The 26,280-nt window shown below is 38.2% G+C and overlaps 1 protein-coding gene across 1 annotated transcript in view; it reads right to left on the minus strand.

Moving 5' to 3' along the window:
- Positions 1-26,280, minus strand: part of LOC122813673 (nuclear factor 7, ovary-like) — a 146,980-nt gene that overhangs the window by 48,457 nt on the left and 72,243 nt on the right. Inside the window, exons 2-3 of the mRNA XM_044086117.1 lie at positions 19,069-19,164; positions 18,735-18,968 (exon numbers count right to left, since the gene is read on the minus strand). Of these exons, the coding sequence (XP_043942052.1) occupies positions 18,735-18,968; positions 19,069-19,164 (330 nt within the window). The remainder of the gene's footprint in view (positions 1-18,734; positions 18,969-19,068; positions 19,165-26,280) is intronic.

The raw sequence follows: 26,280 nt of genomic DNA on the forward strand, positions 1-26,280 counted from the left end.
AGCCATAGATGAAGGGAAGGTGGTCTACACAACATATCTGGACCTCGCTAAGGCATTCGACACCATCCCACAGTCAAGAATCATAGACAAACTCACCAGCTTAAATATCAACCCCCATGTCACGAGATGGGTTGCCAATTGGCTCTCAGACAGAACCCACACGGTAAGAGTGGCAGGCGCCATGTCTGACTCTAAACCAGTCACAAGCAGAGTCCCACAGGGCTCAGTCCTGGGACCCATCCTGTTCGGTATATATTTCTCTGAAGTACAGGCAAAGGCGGAGGGACTGTGGCTAACCAAGTTCGCAGATGACTGTAAATTGGGTGCAATAACTGACTCTCCAGCTGACACAGACATCCTGCAAAAGGGTCTCACAGAGACAAACACCTGGTGTCAAAGTCACGGCCTCAAGCTAAATGCCAAAAAATGCATAGTAATCCCATTTGGTAAAAACAAAGTACCTACAAACTACCACATAGATGGGAATCCACTAAGTACAGAAGAAGTAATTAGGGACCTGGGTACCCAAGTAGATAGCATGCTCTCCTTTGATAACCACATAGCCAAAATGGTCAGGAAATCCTTCTATGTGGCACACCTTATCACAAAGGTTTTCTCATCCAGATCCAAGGAGGTGATTGTGCCCCTTTACTCCTCACTCATTAGGCCCATAATAGAGTACAATGCCCCATTTGGGATGTACCTCACTAGACACCTGCAACAAGTAGAAAGATCACAGAAGTACCTCACTAAGAGGATTAAGGGCCTTAAACAATTACCCTATGAAGCACGACTAAAAAATCTCCAGCTCTTCTCAGTCACTTACCGTCTGCTCAGAGGTGACCTATGCCTGACCTATAGGGCCATGTCAAACCCTGAACTAATGGACATGCTTCACCTCAAAAAAACGAGATCCCTCAGAACCACTTGTTCTAGCGACTTGAACCTATGTACAACAATAAACAGGACATGCTGGAGGGATAGATTCCTGTCCCAGCGACTCCCCTCACTCTGGAATAGAATCCCAATCCATATTTGACAGAGCTCCTCTATAACCCTCTTCAAGAGAAATCTTGATGAGTGGATGGGTAATCATAAGTTCTACCCTGGGATCACTTCAGGAGCCCTGTTGACAGAGGCCCAGGTTACTAATCTAATGGGGAGGCGAAAGCCATCACTCTGTGGCTAGGCTTATAAATGCCCATGGGCAGATAGCCTAGTACTTACCTATGAACCTATAACCTATGAAACCATTTTATGTTCATATTTTGGCATCATCCTTGCTGAAGGTGGAATGCTGCTTAATGCATGGCTCATACCATTCTGTGACACATATTCCAAAAAATCCACTATGTCTCTTTTCATATGGTCCAGTGAGGTATGTCTCAGGTCATTTACTCCCACATGGGTTATAACAGAATCATATTGGTATATGGGGTGCAGCGTGTGTCCATGATATTGCAGATTCTGGCTCAGATAGGTAACTGACCATTATCTTCTCCTTGACTAACCTGGTGATTGACTCCCCAATGACAGGAGTATTAGGTAAAGTGTATGCTTGCCTTATGGGCTTTGCACTTGGTGTCCATTAGGTGTAGGCTTATGTGAGATGATTGGTGTTGCTTTTGATGTATGCTTTAGTGGTTGCTAAATAGAGTGCTGCCATTAGCTGGCTTTGGTGGTCTTTGAGATTTGGGAAGGTTTCTTTTAAGCACCTTAATATATGACACTGTGTGTATTGTGAACCGTATATGTGAGGACTGTAGTTTGGGTATTTCTGACAACCTCATTTGCGTGTGAGATTTTTGCCTCCAAGGAAGTTGTGTATTTACATTTCTTGCATGCTGTGTTATTTTCTTTAACGATGAACTGTTTGTCTGTGAAAACAAGACAACTGCTACATCACCTTAGGGTGCCCAAATGTACCAAGCTGGCCACAGAGACATTTGTATATTGTATATCCATGTTGCGAGGTCCTGTAATTGGGCTGGCTATTTAGGAATGAGATTCAGTTTAAATGGAGTCTCCAAGGGTAGTTTCTGGGGTTAAGGCCAGGATATTATATAATGCTAGGATATGGTAATTCTATTTGATGCACAAGTTAGCTGTTCTAAGCTTACTTCTGCACAAGCTACCCATCTATATCAAGCAAAGTTCCTCATTAGCACTCTTCAAGAAAAATCTTGATGAGTGGATGGGAAATACAAAATACACCCCGGGGATCATGTCTGTGGCTCTGCTCGACAGTGGCACAGGAAATTAACTTTCTTGGGTGGCGTAAGCCAGGGAACCTTGTTGGTTAGGCTTACTTAGGCCCTTGGGCCAATAGCCCAGTACCTACCTATGAACCTATGAAGGTACTGCTAACCAGTGCAGCCCAGAGAAAAGCTCCTTGCATAGAAAAAATGCTTAAATACTGACTCTTATGCCCTCTAGCCAATAAATAACCACACTTTGAGATTACCCCAATGCTTCCCAACTCAGAGAGTCAGGTCAACACCTTCTGCCACAAGATGTCTGACCCTGGAGTCTGTGAATGTAAAAGCAAAGCAAAAGCAGCTCTCAAGAGCAGATTAAACAACAACTACCAAACAACTAAGGCCCTGGCTATTTTGCCCTTTTCTCAAAGATATTTGATGGCACACAGTCTACAAAAGCCAACAGACAAAGAATTGACTATTTCTGCCATAAAATTAAATACTTTAAAAATTGTCAAAAACAGTAATGATCAATGTATAAAGTAAGTACAAGTGGAGTTAATAAAGTATTCTTATCTTAGTTTGGATGGCTCTGGATGCAGTTGAAATTCTGAAAAAGTGCTGCAGAGTTCTCTGTAAGTGAACAAAGGGCCTTGCAACTTGCATGATATAAAGTAGAGAAAAAAGCTTGTGAACTGACTTGTATGCCCTTTAGCCAATAAAGAACCACACTTTGAGCTTCCTCTGGTGCTTCCCAACACAGAGCCCAGGTAAGCACCTTCTGCCAAAGCAGCAGATTAAACAGCAAGCAGCTGTCAAACAATAAAGTCCCCGGCTGCTTTGCTATTCTGCAATGAGATTTGGAGGCACACAGGCTAGAAAAGCCAAAACACAGAGAAATGACTAGTTTTGCTACAGAATTATACACATGATTTAGAAATTCTCAAAAACAGCAGTAATCACTGAAAAAAGCAAGTACAAGTGCAGTTCATGAAGAAAATGTAGTCTTAGCTTGGATGACTTGATACAGTTGAAACACTGGAAAAGTATTGGAGAGTTCTCTTCAAGTAAACATCCATCCACCTCACTCTCTCATGTGTGTGTGTGTGTATATATATATATATATATATATATATATATATATATATATATATATATATATATATATATATATATATACGTGTGTGTGTGTGTGTGTGTGTGTGTGTGTATACAGTTGCAGTCTGTAAGAACATATGTTCCTATAGGCTTCTTTTTCAGCCTTTGGCTGCTTTCTATGCATATCTTGTTAAAAATGCTGGCTGGTAGTTCAGTGGCAGATTCTACTCAAAGGAGTCTGAAATATGTTATTGTTGTGAAAATGTACTGATTTATTTGAAGAACTCTAGCTATCTTTGTCATTAATTTTATAGCAAAATGTTTTGTAATAATAGAAACACTTGCTATTTTACCATGTTATCAGCTAATGGCTACCATCCATTTTAGAAGGGAAAATATCACAGGAAGCCTAAGAAATACAAGCAAATGATTCATGTCCATTTACAACTTGCCAATAGCCAGCCTTAGACAAAACCTTGCCACTACAATATACAGAACATCCTGGAGGGATAGATTCCTATCCCAGAGACTTCCCATACTCTGGAACAAACTACCTATCTATATCAAATAAGGTTCCTCATTAGCACTCTTCAAGAAAAATCTTGATAATTGGATGGGAAATAGGAACTACACCCTGGGGATCACTTCTGTGGCTCTGCTCGACAGGGGTACAGTAAACAATTTTCGTGGGTGGTGAAAGCCAGGGTACCTTTTTGGCTAGGCTTATATAGGCCCTAGGGCCAATAGCCTAGTACCTACCTATGAACCTATAAGAAGGTCAGGGTGCCACTAAGCTTTACATCCAGTGAGAGTCTATTCCATAGGAGCTGTATTCTCTACAACAGATATATATCACTCCAACAGATCCTATTTATATTCCGGTGGAAGTTAAGACCTCTTGAGTGGGTGTTTAGGGTGTTGTTAGTTTTATGGATGTGAAGGAGTTTGCATAGGACTTGGTCTGTTGAGGCTCTGTAGGCTAGGCAGAGATCCTCTCTCAGAAGATGATGGGACACAGAAAGGAGTGACCGCATTTTAAGGAAGTCAGTGTAGCTCAGGAAGATATGACCTTTATTGTCTTAGTAAGGAAATTATATGGTCTCTCAAGATGGGTTATGTGTAAGGATAATTACAAACAAAAGAAGGCCCTGCACTCTATTACTGGCCTGAAAGGGGATGAGATGAGTGGATGACGACTTCTTTGGATCTAGATGATATACCCCTGGTGATTAATCAGGCTATATAAAAGGATTTGTGGTCACATAGTGGCCAATGGATAGTTTCATTGTCAATGAAATTGTTTTGATCCCTAACAACCAAGTCAATTTTTAGGGGGAGTGTCACCTACGTAATAAGAGCATGGGTACCCCAGTTTACCAAAAGACAAGATGCTGTATTTCTCATCATTTCGTTTAAGGCTGTGACCCATGGGCCACTTGTTAGTGTGTGTTAGGCCCACCTAAAGAATATGGAGGTCAGATGGGGTACTTATAACAGCTTTGAGTTTGTAATATTTAGCAAAATCTATCAGCCATAGGCCCTTCATGTCAGCCTTGATATCAGAAAACTAGTTACCAAAGAGGAGTGGTTCCAGAACCAATCCCTGGAGGATACCACTGGTAAGTACTATTTTACATGACTGCAAGCCTCCAACACTAACAGGCTGGATTGTGTTGGTTAACCATTTTCCTATACAGTGGATAACATTTACTTTTGATTTGTTTGTCAGTGATGCTGGAATTTGGTATGGTATTAAAGACCTTAGCCAAGTACAGGTAAGCAGTGTGGACTGATTTCCCTAAGTCTAATGACTCAGTGACTGGTTCAAAGACATTCACCAAGTATGCAAGGCAAGAACTGCCTTTGTAAAGCCCAAACTGATTTGGCTCCAGGGTTTGAAGTGTGCCTATGTCCTTGTTAATAGAGTTCCATAATGATGTGCTCCATTGCTTTGCATATAAGGCTGATAAGGTTTATGAGTTTATAACTACCAGGATCAGTAGTGGGTCCCTAATTGTGGAGAGGGATGACCATGGCTGTTCTCCACACCCCTGGCATAAAACCAAGAGAGAGGCTTAGGTTGAATATGTTAAATAATGAATCTGTTAGGGCAGAAGTATCAATACAGGGCCAATGCATGCTAGGAAGGAATGAGAGAAACAAGAAAAAAATGAGGGAAGGAATGAAGGGATGAATGGCTGAACAGTAAACTACAAAAACTTTATCACCTCTCCAGTTAAATAATTTTTCATATGCCACCCTCAGTTAAGTCATTTTATATTTGTAAGATAACAAGGCACACATGGGTGATGTTTACAAGGGAAATTGTGTATATTTAAATGAAAAAAGAAGTTTTAGGTAGGCACAACCCATGTTCACAGCATTTCAGGGAAGAATGGATTCATGACAGAAGCACAGTTAAAAAGGAGGTTTCATGGGACAGAACCAAGAGAAATAGTTTTCAGAGAAATTCAGAGATAAAACACCCAAGAAAAAAGGTGAGTGGGAGCAAGTAATAAAGCGGATGGGGAGAAGAAATGAAGAGGGCAGTGTGTTACAGGCTCAGTGGGTTAACAGACATTATGTCAACAGATGGGTAAGGAAGATGCAGGACATAAAAGCAGATCTTATGTTCCAGGCAATACACAAAGATGAGTAGAGGGATGGTTTGATACCCTGCTGGGAGGCTAATAGTACATAGATAAGTGTATGTCTTTGGGCCGATGAACAACATCTGCAACATTTGAGAAAGTACATTCTTGCACTTGGTAAGAGTGCAAAAGGTTGGTAAGGTCAGCATATTACATTACCTGGATGACTTTCTTTGTTTAGTGTAGCCTAATTTACATCAGTGTTACCAGTTAGTCACAAGCTTTGAGAGAATATGCAGGGACCTAGGAGGCCCAGTGGCAGCTGAAAAGGTGGGAAGGCCCATTGATCAGAAAGTTCTTTCAAGGAACTGGAAAAAAGCAACAAAGATACCTTACTGCCCCTACCTGAAAAAAGCTGACAAGCTAATCAAATCATTCAAACATGTTTTGGATAAAGAGAAGACCACATTAAAACAGTTACATGAATTGAAAGGCTTGCTAAATTTTGCCTGCAGAGTGATACCAGTGGGTAAATCATGCATTCAGAGAGTAACAGTGAAAGGGGCAGGATGCTCAAAGCCACATCTTAGAATCAGGATCATGAGAGGGGATAAGCTTTGATTGGTCAGGAAGGGTCACATGATGGGAAAATGTTTAAAATTGTTCTGTGAATGAATATATGATATTCTGATGAAGTCTCTTAATTATTTGAGATGAAAGCGCTCAATAAAGGTAACGTTTACTTTTACCCACACATTCCTGTACATTTCTGATTTTCTTGCTTTGTGTGGTTTTATGTTGAATGTAGTAGTATAGTGGAGGTTTATTCAGGAACTCAATGGAAAAAGCACTATGGTTGCAGATTAGCATGAATGAGAAAAGAAAAATATAAATAAATCTATACCCATCTAAATTGTCATTTCTCAAAATTAAGTTCTATATGTACAGTAAAGAGTCGATTATCCAAATGTTGATTATCTGAAACATCAGTTATCCAAACTCAGCCTTACAAAGTTTTCGGGTAGGAAAAATCATAAAGTCTGAATATGTAAATGTTATGAGTATTTGCTTGCGTGTGTTTTTTGAGCTTGTAGCTCGCTCATATGTGAAAAATATTCTTTATTCTCCACTGGAATCACTGAATGGTTGAAAAGTGTATTCCCTGCGTGCAGAAAAAACAAGATTTTAGACGTTTTTATCAGGTTAAATTATATGTTTGATTATCTAAGCAGTTTGATTATCCGAACTACCTTGGTCCCAATTAGTTCAGATAATTGACTCTACTGTACTACCGAGCAGCTGTAGCTATTTGAACATTGCATATTCTGCTTGGTAATGCCATGCATATGCAGCGACTACTGTAGATGTAAGGGTAATTGTTTAAAAATGTATTTTCAGTCCAGCAATAATAATATGGACTACTCTGTGTTATTTTTGACCTGAATGGCAGTTTTAAGCATCCCTAGACTGAGCCTGAGAATGGTCCAGTAGGATCACTTCTTTACCTCAGTCAATAAATACAAAGAAATAAATGTAAATAAACTATATATATGCAAAAATGTGGTGGAGTTATAGAATGCAGGGGGATTGTACTTTGTAGAAGGCTGATATATCAGTAGGTGGCAAAGAGTAGTTAGCAGTAAAGATCAATTAGCCATTTAGGAGCTGGAGTTCTTCCCAGTGGTATAAACAAATGGGAAAGAAGATAGTCCAACTCAGGAAGAACAATACAGTAGAGGTGTAGTTAATATAGTGAACAATCGTGGGGAAAAAAAGGTAATTGATAGATTAATGAGACATTTTACACTTTTTGCTTACAATGTTACAAAGGAGGACAGTTAGAGTGCAACACATACGAAGGATAGATAACCCCTTTCTCATTCACAGTGGGCTTGGTTCATAAGAGCGGCCCTGGAAGCAGCACCAGTACCACAGCAGGTACTAATTAATCTATACAGTTGGAAACATATAAGAATGGCAACTAATAAGTAACATCCTCAGTGCAGGTACTTCGGTACTTTACAAAAGGGGATTACATAATTTTATTGACACTAGGAAGGTGCAAATTTCACAAGTGACATTCCCCATAACAGTAAAACAATGGAGGACAAATGTCATGGTAAGTTGGAAGCAGGCTGGATCAGAAGACTACCTTATACCCTGGCTATACAAAGTGATGGTGTGGGCAGAGTCCACAGAAGCAATACGGATAAGATATTTACTAAAGACTGGGGAACAAGACAACCATGCAACTTGGATAGTAAATACTCAGTAGATCCTAATGTAATGCAAGCCTTATGGGACAAACTCCTAAAGTTATGTCATCATAAATATGAGGGAAGCTTTTCAGAGCTTGTTTAACATCCCTAGGTACAGCCACTAGTTGGGTCAGAATTAGTACAGCTTAATGGTAAACAGGATCAACCTATAGTTCTTCATACTCACAGCAAAAAACTCAATCATCAGGGTAAAGTGCCTCCGTAGTACAAAATGAAGAATTATGGAGCATAAATGCAAAGGCACACCATTGGCTCGAATACTCAACAAAACTCTTTATTAAAAGTAGAACAGTAAGCACTTTCGCGTTACACAGAACACTTCTTCAGACTTAATATTAAAGAGTTTCGTTGAGTATTCGAGCCAGTGGTGTGCCTTTGTGTTTATGCTCCATATAGTTCTTCATAGCTAGGATAAGAGGTTGTGGACAAGGAGGTATTCATATGGGTAGGCAAAGTCTATGATTGGTCAAGCGGCCAGTCGGCATCTCCAACTCCAAACACGCAGACTGGAAGATTGTGCAATGCCTACAACATTAACAAAAACTGAGATGCTCACGGGAGAGCCCGTTTTTCTTCCACTAACAGAGAAGTCCACTCACACAATCTTAACACAGAGAGGTGCTAAGGAAAGATCACTTTTCTGCCATTAGAAGGGTATCCCACTAACTCAGTTTCAGGTGAAGGCCATACGAAAGAAAACGGTTCAGCTTTGACCCCAAAAGGTATATCCCACACTGGACAGGGGCAGCAAGGGAAAGCATTAAGAACTTGGGAAATGGAAAATCCAGCGCTTACAAAAGATACCTGGAATGTAATTTGTTATAATATACCAGATATGTTGTCTATTGTCTTTTAGAGAAACCCTCAAGTACAGCAGGAAGTGTGCATACTGGGTCATTCTTATGTGAAAAAAATTACAGAAATGGCTTTTGCAGTGTACAGAATGCAGTCATAGTGAAGACTAGCAGCTTACATTCTGTTTGTTGGCGGTTGTGAGTTTGAGATGGTCACAGCTATGCCAAAGCTGGTGCACAGGTACAATGCTTTGGAACAAACAAATGAGATCTTGTTAAGTCCAGGGAAAGATTTTTCATTATTGCAATGAACAACACTACAGTCCTCTGTCAATAGGAATCCATTACTTCATTATTCTGACACTGAAAAAACAACTTCTAGGACATCTGCTTTCCACCTCCAGCTTTCCTTATATACCTAATTCTCATACCTGGCATGTGAGTCCCAATACCAACAGCACTTTATTAGTAATAAATACCAAGCACAAGATAAGTTTATTGACATATTCAGTTATAGGAACAGCCTCTGAAAATGTAAAAGTGTATAGCTTTTTTAAGATGGTAAAGAAAACAAGTTCCCTAATTTCAAAGAATGGTTAAGAAATGGAGCCCTCAGAGGCAGATGTAGTGCATGCTTCTCTCAGAGGCAGGTAGCAGGTCTTGTTTCTGCACAAGTATCCCTTGAAAAAGTGGAAGGACTACACCCACCACAGCCTTTTCATCCAGAGACAAATGGGTCAATGAATTAGGAGGCTCAATGAAGAAATTATAATGTATGCAGTGGAAAATACCCTCCTAATGACATGAAAAGGCTCACCTACACTGACCAGAATTTCTCTCCTAATGGTAGTGAAACAGGGCCAATAAGTAGAAGGAAGTCACCAACATGACTACTTAAAATGGAGAGTATCGATATCTGTGCAGTGACTGAGACCTGGTTCAAGGCTCCAAAGAGCACCCCTGCACTACCAGGCTATAACTCATACCACACGTTTTGGCCATGTAACCTGGACTGAAACATCAAAGGCGGAGGTGTGTCCATATTCATTAAGGATATCCACACTCCAGGCTAGTTACTCAGCATAATGCATTCGAGGTTATCCAAGAGCAACTAACTGTGGGCAAAACTGCAATCCAAATTGTAGCTTGCTATAGATCCCCCACCATGCCCCAGGATTCCCACTCCTCTTTTCTTGATGTACTGGAAAATATTATGGTTCAACCAAACACCCTAATAATGGGTGACTTCAACTACCCCACCATTAACTGGGAAAACTACTCATGTACCAACTCCTTAGCTCAACATTTTCTGGAATTCATAAACTCCAATGCCCTGGATCAACTTATCCACACCCCCACCGGGGCAACAATATCCTAGACCTAGTCATTACCAACATGTGAGTGACCGATGTTCCACCCCTGAAGTCAACTCCTCGTTGGTCCGATCCGACCATAAGCTAATCACCCTTGATCTCCACATCCCACCCCCACCCCCCATAAAAGAAACCACAGTAAAAAAATTCTCCAAAGCCACCTTCATGCTTCTTAAGACAGAAGTGGTGAACTTGCAGCTGGACAATTCAGATACAACTGCTGAATCCTACACAAATGCACTCTATAAGCACTTACAAGAGTGCATGATCGTGCTATCCCAAACAGAACCAAGATGCTATCCTCCAAAAAAATGAAGCCAATCTAGTGGTCCCCTGCCATAAACAAACTGTACAACAGAAGGAAGAAACTGTGGCAAAAGAGAGTAAAATCCTATGAGTGGAGGAGCTCCCTGGTCAGCCTCAGTAAGAAGCTGAGATCCCTTATAAGATCCTCCAAAGCTAGCTACGAAAACCAAATCACCACTAATTCCAAGGACAACCACAAAGCATTCTATAGCTATGTCAAGAATCTCGATGGCAACACCCAGATCTGCTCTGAGTTACAGCACAAAGGCAAGAAAATTACAGAAACAACTGATATTGCAAACATCCTGGCAGATAGGTTCAGTTCTAACTTTACCCCCCTCTCACCCCCTAAAGGGCCCATATCTATACAGGAAGAATACAGAATCCCTGTAATCACAACTACGCAGGCAAAAGCTGCACTCTCCAAAGCCAAAAACAGCATCCATGGGACCGGACAACATCCCAGGCTGCATTTTACACGAACTTCAGAACGAACTGGCTTCCCACTTAAGCACCATGTTCAATAATAGCCTCGCATCAGGCTTTGTGCCCACTGAATGGTGCACAGCAACAGTTATTCCACTCCACAAAGGGGGAGCCACCACTGATCCTGGACACTATCGACCTATTAGCCTGACGAGCCTGGTCTGCAAGGCCATGGAACGTATCATCATGGAACTCATAAACAAAGACATTGGTAACCTCCAAACTCTGGATCCCACCCAGTTTGGGTTTGTGAAAGGCAGATCATGCCTCCTGAACCTGATCGACTTCTTTGAGGCAGTCACCAAAGCCGTAGATGAGGGTAAGGTGGTTCACACAGCCTTTCTTGACCTCGCCAAGGCTTTCAACACCATCCCCCATTCTAGAATTATAGCTAAACTCACTAACTATGTATAAATCCCTACGTCACAAGATGGGTTGCCAACTGGCTCACTGATAGAATCATACTGTAAAAGTTGTAGACTCCAAAACTGACCTCAAAGTAGTGACAAGTGGAGTATCGCAGGGTTCCGTCCTGGGACCTCTCCTGTTTGGTATCTACTTCTCTGAAGTACAGGCTAACACAGAAGGCCTCTGGCTAACGAAGTTCACAGATGACTGCAAACTAGGAGCCATAGTCAAGTCCCCAAATGATGTGGACATCCTACAGAAGGGCCTCGCTGAGATAGATGGCTGGTGTCAGAGCCATGGCCTCAAGTTCAATGCCAAAAAGTGCAGTGTCATCTCTTTTGGTAAAAACTCTGTACCCATGAACTACCACATAGGCAGCAATCTACTTAACACAGAATGCGTGATGAGAGACCTTGGTAGACAGTAGTCTCTCCTTTGATAGTCACATCTCCACAGTAGTCAGGAAATACTTCTATGTGGCACACCTCATCATAAAAGGGTTCTCATCCAAGAAAAAAGAGGTCATTGTTCCCCTCTACTCGACACTCATTAGACCCATTATAGAGTACAACACCCCTTTTGGAATGTACCTCACAAGACATCTGCAGCAGCTGGAAAGGCCACAGAAGTACCTCACAAAGAGGATTACTGGCCTCAAAGAAATGCCCTACACTGACCGCCTCAAAAAACTCCAGCTTTACTCAGTAGCATACCGCCTACTCCGAGATGATCTCTGCCTAACATATAAAGCTAAGTCAAACCCAGAGCTGTTGGACATGCTACACCTAAAAAAATCCCAATCCCTCCGAGCTACAAACTCTAGGGACCTAAACCTTGTCACCACAATAAACAGAACATGCTGGAGAGATAGATTCCTGTCCCAAATCTTCCCATACTCTGGAACAGTCTACCCATCTATGTCAAGCAAAGTTCTTCATTAACACTCTTCAAGAAAAATCTTGATGAGTGGATGGGAAATAGGAAATATACCCCGGGGATCACTTCTGTGTCTCTGCTCAACAGTGGCACAGGAAAATAATTTTCTTGGGTGGCGTAAGCCAGGGAACCTTGTTGGCTAGGCTTACGTAGGCCCTTGGGCCGATAGCCTAGTACCTACCTATGAACCTATGAACCTATGACCTGTTGAGCTGATGTAGGAAAAGAATCAAATGTGGTTGAAGGCAGGCTAGGAAAAATAAGAAATCTATAAAAAGGTCATACAGGTACATGCTAATATTCTGATTTCAAAAAGAATCATTTTCCATGTGCCACAATTCATAATTTAATAAAAACTGGAATAAGATTACTGATGCACAATGGCCTTCATTTTTACATTTGCATAAGTAATTTATTTATTTATTTATTAACACTTTGTTGACTGTGTTAGTCTGACTAGACCAATGGTCCCCATTCAGGGGAGACCTGAGGGGGTCAGCATACTGACAGTACCCCAAAACTCAGGAGTGAATTGTCTTTAACCTCTCTAATTCTAGCTTTGACCTACTGATTAAGACGTCCTTTCTCCTCGTGCACCTCTCCCAAATATATGAAGTTGTCAACCTGTTCCACTGTCATCCCTTTTATCTCAATCTTCAGCTACTTCTGATTTCCTCCATTTGCTGCCATGACAACTGTCTTATCTCCACTCAGTTTCATCTCATATATCTTCAGGTTTGCAATGCATTTCCCAATCATTTGCTGAAGTTCCTGTTCAGAGTCTGCTTGTAATATCACGTTGTCTGCATAACAGTAGCACTGTAGGGCTTGTCCCCTATAATTCGCTTGCTAATGTAGTCAATCATCGTTATGAACAGCAGTGGGGTCATAGCTATGGGTGTAACCATGGAAACCCCTCTGTGAGTCCGAATCCTGTTCACACTTGTGTTATTGTGTCTTTGTACATAGCCTGCACTCAATGTTTTCAGCATTTCAAAGCTTGACAGGACTGTCCGTATCAGTTTTCATGGGAACTTCCCACATTTTCCTCAAGTGTCGGAATGCCCAGTCAAACTCCTTCCTCATATCTAGCTTCTTCCCCACTATTTCTCTCACAGTAAATATCAGGTCAGTTGTGTTGCACTCTGATCTGAATCAGTACTGCTCATCACACATCTTACTTCAAACTACTCTGCATATCCATTTATTAATCACCCTCCCCAATGTTTTTTTTATGAAGAAAGACAGGAGTTTGATAACTCTATACTGCCCACAGTTTTGAATCTCCCCTTTGTTATTATCCACTGGCACAAGAATATGTATCTAACATACCTTTCTCTCCATACTACCACAAACACCTTAAGGAACCATTTCTTGCCCAACTCAGACAACATCTGAGCCTGCTAATTTCTAGCCTGATGTTAAACCATCATTAACATGTGGGTCATTTCCACTCCAAGTAGTAACATTATGCTATCAGTCATAGGCCTTTCACCAAGGGAGTTATTATTTGCAGCTGTCTGGCCTTTCTCCCCAAGATCAGGCAGCTATCCATTAGCATCTGATATAGATCTCCCTCTGTGATCACCATTCTGTTTGCTGGATGATCCCATGTCACAGGTGGTGTAATCAAATTGCCTTATCACTGTTTCAGTGACTAGCTGAATATATAGCTACTAAAAACAGAATAGTCATCATGTTTCTTTATCCATGCCATTGCTTGTTGTACTCAAGCACAACCACTAAGCTACATCTTTATGGCCTATTTTCTCTACAATAATTTTTTAACTGTTAGAGTAGCACAAGGGTATCATTTATTTTCATTTTAATTTAATTTCTATTTTATACTCATTTACATGTGTTTAAAGATATGCATATTACTAGAAATAGAACATGCAGGTAGTCGATGACAGTACTACTGTATACCCCCCGCAGCCTTTCAAGTCCTTGCTGCACTGCAGACTGCTAGAAACAGCCCAACACCCTGCTGCAACTAGAACAATTTTCTCTGATGCCACCTGCTGGATTAATCTTTTCACTGCACTTAAAGTCATATATATTAATCAAACTGTAGATTATAATATATGGGACTTGCATAGACTGAGTATAGATAATTATATTAACTTACTCAAGGTGGTAATATGTATGTCATTTATTAACAATGAGGTTGGGTTGTGGAGTAAACTTAAATTTACCTTTATTATCAGAGGTAACACAATAAAAATTATTACTTTTTATTTATTTATTTCTTCAAAACTTATACAATAACAATGCATGCATTCATAAACATAAACTATAGCAGTTGCTATATTTATATGAGAAATAAAAGAGCCCAGGGCTGTTTTAGATCACCTGTCAATAAACAAAACATTTTTTTGAAAAGATTAAACAGTTGTAACCTCATATTACATAATCTGATATTTTGGTTTGTTAAACATGTCAAGACTGTTTCATAAAATAATATAATGTATTCTTCCATATCTGATGTAAAATGGTTAAAGTAAAACTCATACAGTTTAACATTACTTATATACTCCCTACGTTAATTTAATTAAATATTAAGTCCATTTTAGATATGATTTTCTAAGTATTTACTGAAAAGAAATAAAACAGACTGATATATAAAACTCAGAGCTTTGTACATCGCAGGACTAATCTGTCAGTGAGACCTGGAACATTATACTCATTTTCCCAATTTCTTATAATTTATATAGAATAATAAATTATCTGAAGTCTGAATATATTTGTATCTAGTGTGAACTGTGGAATCTTTGAGAAGTGTTTCCTTTACACTATGCGGTGGTGGTGTTGCGGTAGCATGGTCACCTCACAGTAAGATGCTGTCCGGTTCGATTCTCAGCTAGAGCGTCTTCTGCGTGGAGACATGTGTGAATGGGTTTACCTTCGTTGAAGGTTGTGTGTCAGGGCTGGCAACTCGGCACGTAAAAATCCACTGCCAATCATTAGCGGACCAGAGTTCCGCTGTGGCGACCCCTAACTGGGAAAAGCCAAAAGACACAAACAAACATTTATATATTCATACTTTCTCAAAAATAAAAGAAAGAAAAAAAAAACAAAGAAAAACATGCTTTGGGCATATAATTTCAGGTTGTGCAAGACAGGTTCAATATTTTCACTTTAGCTATTCATTCACAAACTTTTGTATCTACTGTAAAAACTCTACTAAACTGAGAAATACTTTTGTTGTTATTTCTATAACAACTGCTTATTTAATAATACTTTTTATTTTCAAAAGGAATTCACTTCTTAAGTTTTCTCTTAAAACATTCTATTTAGGAAATTTAGGTGCAAACAGTTTATAAAGATGAGCAACACTCATTTTACCCTTTTAGATTTATATGTTTGCTATGCATGCTAATGACACCTACTTAGCTCATCGACAACCATTTACTGATACTAAACTAGGGTTGCCACCTTTCATTGCAGCTAAAACTGATGTAAGGCCACACCCCTCGTTCATATCACCCATAACCCTGCCTCCCCCTCCCCCCACCCGAGTCCCACCCATTCTGTGATGTCAGTGTGACATCAGTGGACGGGAACACCCCTTTTTCCATTCCCGATGCCTGCTTTCAGCCAATTTACTATGCTTTTCTGTAAAAAAGCATAGTAAATCGGCCAATTTAACAAACTCTGATAGTTTTTTTCCTTTTCTGAAACAGAATACTGGAGTTTGTACAGTGTTTTCCAGACTACCAGAGAAACAGTTTGATTTCCGGATAGTTTGGAAAAAAATGGATTGGTGGCAACCTTATACTAAACATGTTTTGTGGGTATTACATCAATTCAGCCTATATGGAATAAGAGAATAAAAAAGATTAGACAAACATAATTTCATTCCTACAATGTTAACTTGAAGTTCTTCTCTTATTGAAATTTTTAATGGTAACCTAAACCCTGGAAAGGCCTGTTTTATTGACACAAGTCACACTAGGACCAGCTAAATTAATGCGTAGGAAACAAACTGTCTCAAAATGCTAGAAGCAGAAAAGTCATTTTTTAGATTTATAAATATTTTTACACCTAAAACAGATATAGACCAATAGCTACTTTTTGTAAGATCACTGAGGACTCTGGTCTTTATAGCACTGGTATAATGTTTCAGTTTTGACTCTCTTTTCATATATGCAATATGTATGACACTGTTAAGAAATCCAGTTTCTAATTTAGAGAAGACTGTACTGTTTGTAAGTTTAGAAACTCTTTATTGACTTTGTGTATAACTGCATCATATGCTGCTCAATGTACAAATGAAATGGCAGTCGAATGAAAGAACTCCATCAGTGGGATGATTTGGGTATGAATGTAGGTACCATAGTAGCATTAACTACCCCAAATGATAAAATAAACACTGTTGCATTTGCCACCATATGCTGTATTAAAGGTAAATTTCCATCAAGAGTGTTGGTGCTATTTTGCATTTACATTGAAATACGTCATGACCTTTTTGGTATGATGCAAGAGAATGCTAGATGACTGATACAAAATATTACACAGAAGAATCACTTATGCAGTTAACAGGTTTAATAGATGCATAATTTTCACAAAGACTGTAAACACAATGTGTAACCAGCACACTTGTCTGAAATCACAGTAAACTGAATCACAATTGCTGAAAATTACAAGGTAAAGAATCATTCAACCATTGTGTGTGTGTGTGTGTGTGTGTGTGTGTGTGTGTGTGTGTGTGTGTGTGTGTGTGTGTGTGTGTGTGTGTGTGTGTGTGTGTGTGTGTGTGTGTGTGTGTGTGTGTGTGTGTGTGTGTGTGTGTGTGTGAGACTCTGTGTGTGTGTGTGTGTGTGTGTGTGTGTGTGTGTGTGTGTGTGTGTGTGTGTGTGTGTGTGTGTGTGTGTGTGTGTCTGCTCAACCATTGTTCCACTGTGCAACCATGGGGTTAGTATATTTAGGTATAGGGGTGTTGGTTAAAACCACCCAAATAAGGGTGCAGGTTTGCTACCAAGTAAATAAAAAAAGGTTTTTGTACATTTGGCATGTCTGATAAACTTTTTTAGTCAAATGTGATTATATTAAAATTTTCAGTCAAATGTGTTTTTCGTTCAAATTTGTTCAGTCATTTGTGATTCAGTGTAATGTGATTTATTCAAAATGATTGTATTCATGTGCACTTAATGTACATTTTGTTTTTTTCTTGAGTGTATTTTTAAATTTAGCATCATTGTTTTACAATTAATTTAATTTTGTAGTCTAGACCAGATATTAAAGGTGCCAGTAGTTTGAAAACAGAATAATGATTACTATAGTCTTTGAGATTTTAGTTTCAGTGTTGACTCGTTTTTTTTATTATAACCACATCTACAAAATTATGTGTATGCTTAGTTTTTGACAATGATTTAAATACTTTAGCAAAGCATTCTGGGAACCAAAGACAATGCACACCTTTATAGGAAGAGCTACTTATTTAATTGCTAGTTAATATGCATTAATATGCATTAATATGCAATGTACAATGTTCCACCTGTGACACATACCTGAGAAATGTTCTTACTAAAATATAAAACTCGCTTGTTGCTGGATGCAGCATGTTAAAACTGTAGTTTCTTCTTCTTCTTTCGGCTTTTTCCCGGTCAGGGCTCCCACCTGGATCACTTGTCCACCACATTGATGGTGGGAGTGGCAGTTTCACTTGCCGCAGTTGCCCCAGCCCGGCAGCCAACCACAGAAGGCACACTCACACCACACACCTAACACAGAGTGTCAATCCATCCTGCTGCATGTCTTTGGATGGTGGAGGACATGCAGACTCCACACAGAAGGCCACCCAGCCGATCGAACCGAGAACCTCTTGCTGTGCTGTGAATGCTGCTACCTGCACCACACCACCCGCGCCCATGTTAAAACTGTAGTTTAAACACTAAATTTAGGTAACAAGTCACTGTGGGCTTTGTCTTTCATGATGTCATGGGAGACGTTTTGAGTTTCACACAAATTTTCAAGGGGACATACTTACTAACAATTCTATTTGTAAAAGTAATACAAGTTTTGCAACAAACACTGTAAGAGTTGATATTGTACAGGGTATGGAGATTACTGCCATCTCAGTGGGTTTGTTATTTACATTTCTTATGGGAACTGCAACAATGTATTTTAAAAGAGTTGTGTTATTTTAGCAACATTTCTATCAGATACAGATCCGCAGCTGTATAAGGTAAATCAAAGTCGATCATTTTGCAAAGATGTCAGTAACAATATTCAAAGGATCTTATGCAGACAAATATAACTATACCTTTAGAAAGGTCTGTTCATCCCGTTCCTGTAACTGTAACTGAATATTAAAGATTGATTCCTGAAATGCATTAATATCTTCTTTAATTTTTGTCAGGTTCTCCTCCATCTCCCTCAGAATTCCTGTTTCTTCCTCCTTCAGCTGTTGGATCAGATTTTCTTCTTTCTCCTTGAGGAACTGATGAAGCTTGGCAAATTCTGATGTTACGTGTAACTGTAAACTTCTAGCATCATCCTGAAAAATGTTACAGCATTAAGTAAGGAAAGAAAGAAAGAAAGAAAGAAAGAAAGAAAGAAAAGAAAACTTTAAAACAAACTAAATACAACAGACTTACTCTGATGTCTGATATCTGCATTTCTTGCTGCCACTTTATTTCTTCAAAGTGATTCAGACTTGACTGCTGATGAGATAGAGATATTATCAGGTTGTCCTGCAAATTAAAGAAAAGAAATTTCAACACATTCAGTGTAATAAGAACACAACCATAAACCTTTTTTTTTCCATTACATGATAAGTTATTAACCTTTTATGATTTTTTTTTAATTTCATTGATTTGGTATAACATAAGAAAACAGCACCCAATAACACAGTAATAAGAAAATGTTCCCAACATTTCAGTCTATCCTTCAAGCTTAAGAAGTATGTTTTATTTCTCTAACTTAACTGTGTTGTACCTATAAGGCAGAGACAACTTAAAGATGAACCTCATGCAGAAAAGTTTAGAGAGTATGTTGTAAGAATGTGTTGAACAATGAAAGATTAAAATCAATTCTGCTGCAAATACACTGAAAAAATAAAGCACAGAACAAAAGTTTGCTTAAGTATAGGAATAGATTTTAGCAATAAAAAATGGCCATCCATACTATGTATGAATAAGTGGTGTTTTGAAACAGAAGGAACGTCTGTTAATAGACATCCTTCCTCACAGTATCAGCAGAAATTCTAAAAAGCAATTCTGGAAAGCAAAAATTGCATGCTTTTCTCACATTAGCAGAACAGTGTGATGTGCATCCCCACAGATGCTTCCTTATAGACTTCTGTTAATGGAAATATCCTCTCATAGAATCAGCAGAAAGACAATTCTGAAAGGCACATATTGCATGCATTCTCACATCAGCAGAACTGCTTACAAGTAAATATTAAATGGTTTCTCAAGAAAACAAGAGGAAAGTCTAAAAACAGACATTACATGCTTTCCCACAGAAGTTCCTTACAAAAGAAGAAAAACAGGATTGAAATTATGTGAGAAGAACACTATATAAAGACTGTAAAACTAATCTGTGTTAGGGTACATAAGAACTCAGGTTCTGAGGAAATTGGAGAATGTAATGTTTTCATTCATATTCATACTCAAAGCAAACCTTAAACATTAAAGCTGTAGCTAAAACAGTATTGTATGTGTCGTCTGTTATAAAAGTAATAATATATATATATATATATATATATATATATATATATATATATATATATATATACGCATACACATATTACTAACTGTGCTACAGTTAATATGGTACTGTGCTGCAAAATATATTTTTTCATCAGTGTACAGCCTGCAAGGCTCTGTGTTTTAAACAGACTGTAAGTACAGCTATGCAAAACCCTGTGTTATAACCAGACTTTGATTTCAGCAGTAAGCAGCCAAGAAGACTTTGTGTCTTAATCAGACTATCATTCTGGCATCAGCAGCACCATCAAAATTAATTTTTCAGTGGCGAGCCTAGCCTGTATTTGAACACAGGGGGAGTGGTGCTTGGATAGGGTCACTCCAGTAAAGGTGCAGTAGCTAAACCTTGGGCATATGAGTGAATCCGGAACAGGAACACTTCAGTTTTATACAGCTGGCAGCAGTACAGTTTTCAGAAGTCTGAATCCAGAGTGAGACTGCCATGCAGGAAGGCTGCAGTACAATAAATTCTCCAGGTCAGTAAATTCCAAAGTTTCAAAACTGTAACTGTTAGTTTTGTTTCACCAGCTTTTCGAGTGACTACAGAGACTTTTCAACTATCTATAGTAAGTAACCTGGCCACCTATCTCTCTGTCGACTGGTAAGAAATATTTTTCTGTAACATACTGTATGGGTGCCATTAGAGGTCATAGAAGAATATGTAAACAGAGTTTTACTCTTAAAATATCAAAACAACTAGACAAAATCTGGGACAGACTGCAGAGTTGGTATAAGCAACATATTGGTAAATGTGAAACCTTATTAGGACAAGTTGATAAAGCATTATACACATGGATTACAACATTTGACTGGTATTTCAAACAAAAGAATGTATGGTATGACAGTAAATGTTTATTGTGTAAATCACATGAAACTGCTTTATGCGTACAGTGTTGTAAAAATACAGTGCAGGCCATTGTTCAAAGCTTAATCTGGAAACAAAAAAACTTCTAATGGCAAGAAATCAGAAAAAGGTGATATGCTTACATTATATTAAGATGTTAAAACAGTTATGTTCTGTCACTGCATTAATCTCAGAGTTAAAACAGCAGTCAAGTCAGTTATTAACAAAATTTCCTGTAGATCTTGTTAAAGCCACTATATAGCACAAAACAGAAAAGATAGTGACGAGGTTCATGGTAAACTGACAAAAGAATTTAATAAACTTCTAAAAGACAGACAAAATGAGTTCAGAAAGTTTGGACAAGTTATACAAACACTTTTTCAGAAGTGCATCGAAGCTTTAAGGTCAGCAGAACAGGTTACTGAGAAATATTAGGCAGCCTGTGCAGAATTACAGAAAGAAACTGACACTCTTAAACAGCAGTCACAAGACAAGAAAAATCTGGTTAGTAAAGAGTTAAAGAAACAACAGTTACAGGATAAAGAAAATAAATAAGCTGAGCTGATGGAGACTAATTTACAACACACAACAGCTGAGCTTAAGAAAACATTGGAAAAGAGCAGAAAACTACAGCTGATCTGTACAAAAAGGCATATTTTACAACATGCTTACATTTACAAAAATAGATAGCACACACTAAAATATGATGTATGGACAGATGTACTTAAATGCTTTTGCATTTATAGTCCCAAATGTTTTAAAACTTCCATCCAGTTAAATCAAAATGCTTATAAATTAGACAGTAAAGTAGGGTGTATAACTGCCGTCCTCTTGGAATACACAAAGGGATAGCCTCTCATAGCTAAGCTATTAAATAATTTCAAAATCACCATCTCAGATAAATTAATGGAGCAAGCTGACCATTTAAAGTAGTGTTACAGATCTGTGAAAAGGCAAAAAAAAGAAAAACAGAACAGTTCTAGTGCATAGAAATCAAATGAGAGCAGTTAAAAGCAGTGAAGACATAACGTTACAAGAGTGACATGCATATATTTTCGTTTCAAAAATAAAAATAAAGCTGCCTAAAGTGCACCTGTTTAAAATACAGAAGAGTAAAAGTCAGACAATAGCAAATGTAAATAATTATGTAAACGTGTAAATTTAAGCACGTTAGTCAAACCAATATCTGTTTTTTTTTACAGGTTTTTTGTAATTGTATAATAATACCAGAGATAGCAGAGACCTTGGCAAAAAAGGGGGTCTATAACACCATCTTAAATGCTGACAATATCGAGTCTGATATTGTTGCCTCGAGGATGCCAAAAGTGCAGAACATCGAATGGGTAAACGGAAACTTCCATACGGGGAGATTTCCATTTACTTCAATGTAGTGTAGTCTTGGAGTTGGTATATTTAAGTAGCGTGTGTGTGTGTGTGTGTGTGTGTGTGTGTGTGTGTGTGTGTGTGTGTGTGTGTAGGGGGGTGCAGGGGGCTTGCCCCCCTGCCTACACCCTTTAGGTTTTTGTTTTTGGGTGTGTTTGTTATTTTATCAGATTTCGAAACTTTAATAGATCAATCATTTCTGTTCGACATTTAGTGATTCGACCTATTAATTTCGAAATGCTGATATAGACCCCAAAAAAGGCATACAAAAGTAATATTACTAATACAAGGTTGTGGGTAAATGACACTACAAATAAAACTCAAGGTCATTTTTCTTGTCCAGGGGACAAAAATGTCACATTAAACATTTTTCCTTTGACCAGAGTGTCTCAGTCTAAAAGACAGCCAGAGGACAGGTATATGTCCAACTCTCACAACGTACAGTAAATTCATCTTCATAAATGCTGCATACTGTAAAAAGAAAGGGCATTCTTTTAATTTTATACTGACTGTATAAAGAGTACTGCAAAAGGGTCTAAAATAGAGCTACAGGAGGGAAATAATATTTAATTCCCTCCTGACAATACTGGCAGTAGGAAACAAAAGAGCATAGCATAATAAATACTGTTTTAGGGGAGATGGGAACAGGCTTAAGTGCATTAAAAATACTGGCAAGCAGCGTAAAACTGACAGGCCAAAATATTTTATAAATTGTATGTTTACAGGCACAATGGTTCCCTACTAAATGGGCATCACAAAAGAGACGTATACAGTTTCAAAAAGATTTTGCTTGATGTTAACGTTACTAAATTTTTGGATTGGACTAAATGTTCTTTGCAGTCTTTGTAAGTACAAATGCAAAACATTTCAGTGTAAATAAAATTAATGTCTAATAGATATGTGTGAAAAAACATGCTTAAAAAATGGGTCCCGAGTACAAACTGGATTAAAATGCATGGGTAGCAAACCGTCTGTGTAGATATATACTGTACAGGACACATTATAATGTAACAAGTTCAAAATTAGCTTATCAAGTTGTAGTGTTATCACTGGTTTTTGGACCACCATTTTTCCGTACCAGTATTGGTTACCCCAGTTAGAGGGAAATTATATTGAAACACTGTACTCATACAGCTAATGGACTAATATATAAACAGCATTCTCCAGTGTATAAACCATGTTTTTTTAAATCCTCAAGTATTGCCACTCGTAAATACTAGTCTGTCTCTAAACTCTTTGTATGAGGTGATTAATAAAAATAAACAGTTAATTCAACAGTTGCAAAAAGTAAATAAAACCATTCTAAGTCATGAATTAAGTTATGTGACTGTAAAAAAAGAAACAAATTAACCAAGTAAAAAAAAAAACTAAAGCAGACACAGCACATAATTGGTAGAATAATTTCACAGAATGGTATGTAAAAGAAAAAATTGTTAGTCTAAATTAAACACTCAGCTCTGGTAGTAATACTTGTTATTATTGTGTTAACTGTGTAAAATTGCATTTGACTTGTAGCAAAAGAAAACTAAAGGTTTTGTTTTCTAATGTGTTTTCTGTATTCTGACCAAAAATACATATCAACGTAAACTGTTTTGTGTGTTTTAAAATAAAAAGAGGGGACTGTTAGAATGTGTTGAACAATGAATAAAAGATTAAAATCAATTCTGCTGTAAATACACTGAAAAAATAAAACACAGAATAAAGGTTTACTTAAGTATAGGAATAGAGTTTAGCAATATAAAATGGGCATTCATACTATGTATGAATAAGTGGTGTTTTGAAACGGTTCCCTATCAGAAGCCTGAAACACTATAAGCTTGAAAATCAAAATCCTGAAACCAAAAGCCTGAAAACTCAAAATCCTGAAAACCCCAAATCCTGAAACTCAAAATCCTGAAAACACAAATAATGCTAATATGCCAATACAAAGACACTAATATCTACCGACTGACCTTGACCCTAACCCTAACCCTAAGGTACGTCACTATCGCACACTCACCTGACCCGCGCCCTAACCCTAACTCACTTAAACCGCCCCTAACCCTAATTTTTGTCACTATTGCATACATGCCTAACCTGCGCTCTAACCCTAACTCACTTAAACCGCCCCTAACCCTAACATAAAACCAACCGCACACTTACCTGAACCCAACGCATGACCTAACACCACAGGGCTAACAATAGCAAAACCACAATGATGTCAGTATGTCCATTTTGTGTTTTCAGGATTTTGAGTTTCAGGATTTTGGGTTTTCAGGATTTTGAGTTTTCAGGCTTTTGGTTTCAGGATTTTGATTTTCAAGCATATAGTGTTTCAGGCTTCTGATAGGGAACCTTTGAAACACAAGGAACATCTGTTAATAGACATGCTTCCTCACAGTATCAGCAGAAATTCTAAAAAACAATTCTGAAAAGCAAAAATTGCATGCTTTTCTCACATCAGCAGAACAGTTTGACGTGCTGCCTCACAGATGCTTCCTTACAGACATCTATTAATGGACAAGCCTTCTTACAGAATCAGCAGAAAAAAATTCTGAAAGGCAAATGTGTGCATTCTCAAAACATCAGCAGAAGTACTTACAAGTAAATATTAAATGGTTTTGCGAGAAAACAACAGGAAAGTCTAAAAACAGAGATTACATATTTTCCCACAGAAGTTCCTTACAAAAGAGGAAAAACAGGATCTAAATTATGTGAGAAGAACAGTATATAAAGGCCATAAAACTAAGCTGTGTCAAGGTATGTAAGAACTCAGGTTCTGAGGTAAATTGGACAATGTAATGTTTTCATTCATATTTGTACTCAAAAGGAAACTTTAAACATTAAAGCTGTAGCTGTAACAGTATCGTACGTCTTCTGTTATAAAAATAATATATATATATATATATATATATATATATATATATATATATATATATATATATATATATATATATATATTATATATTAGTAACTGCTCTCGAGTTAATATAGTACTGTGTTGCAAAACATATTTTTCATCAGCGTACAGTGTGGGAAAGTATTTCATGTTTGGACAATATTTTGGTATAGATAACATCAGGCAGCATTATCAGGGAGAATGACACTGGACACTTCTTGCAAAACTGACATATCAAATACAATTATTACTCTGGGAAGTCATGTTTAGGGGACATGGGTTATCCGTGAGACAATATTTGCTTGTACATTCAATATGTGACAGCAACAAAAAACAAAACTGTACAGACATGAGAACAGCCACATCCTAATGGATGCATGGGAAACAGCTGTTTAGTAAAACGGGGGTAAAACAGACAGAGGGTTAAGGCATGCAGTCAGGTAATGGTTGTAGTCAATGACATAGGAGGAAGGAACTGTAACTTAGCACAGTGCAGGAAAAACAAATAACTTTGTTGGTCATGCAAGGGCAAAAGCTACACAGAATGCAATTGGCTGTGCAAGCACCAGAAGTGTCCCTTTCATAGTACAACCTTTAAGACCTGATGAGGAATACCACCTGTGCATAAGGGGTAATGATTATGATGCTTGTGAAGATCTACCAGAATTATCAAAGGTGGTGACTCCAGTACTTTCAGACCACTACATCAGCCACAGTCCTGCAGTATGGATTTTATTACACATACAAATTTATTATACCAAGTTGCATGTACTGCTTGTAGCCACTTTGTAAATCTAACCCTTAATATTTCTCATCCTCAGGACTGAAATCCATACCAGTATTAGGACAACAACATTGAACAAGGCATTGGAAGAGTGACTAATCTGTTTTCTTGAATGAAGCATTACATCACTCAATGGGCTCAGTAACCATGTATTACATAAATTCTTGACAGGGTCAGCCTAGAAGCAACCCCTTGTTGTTTTTTTCCACA

This window comes from Protopterus annectens, chromosome 10.part0 (assembly GCF_019279795.1).
Source record: "Protopterus annectens isolate FY-2018-M chromosome 10.part0, PAN1.0, whole genome shotgun sequence".
NCBI classification, from domain to species: Eukaryota; Metazoa; Chordata; order Ceratodontiformes; family Protopteridae; genus Protopterus; species Protopterus annectens.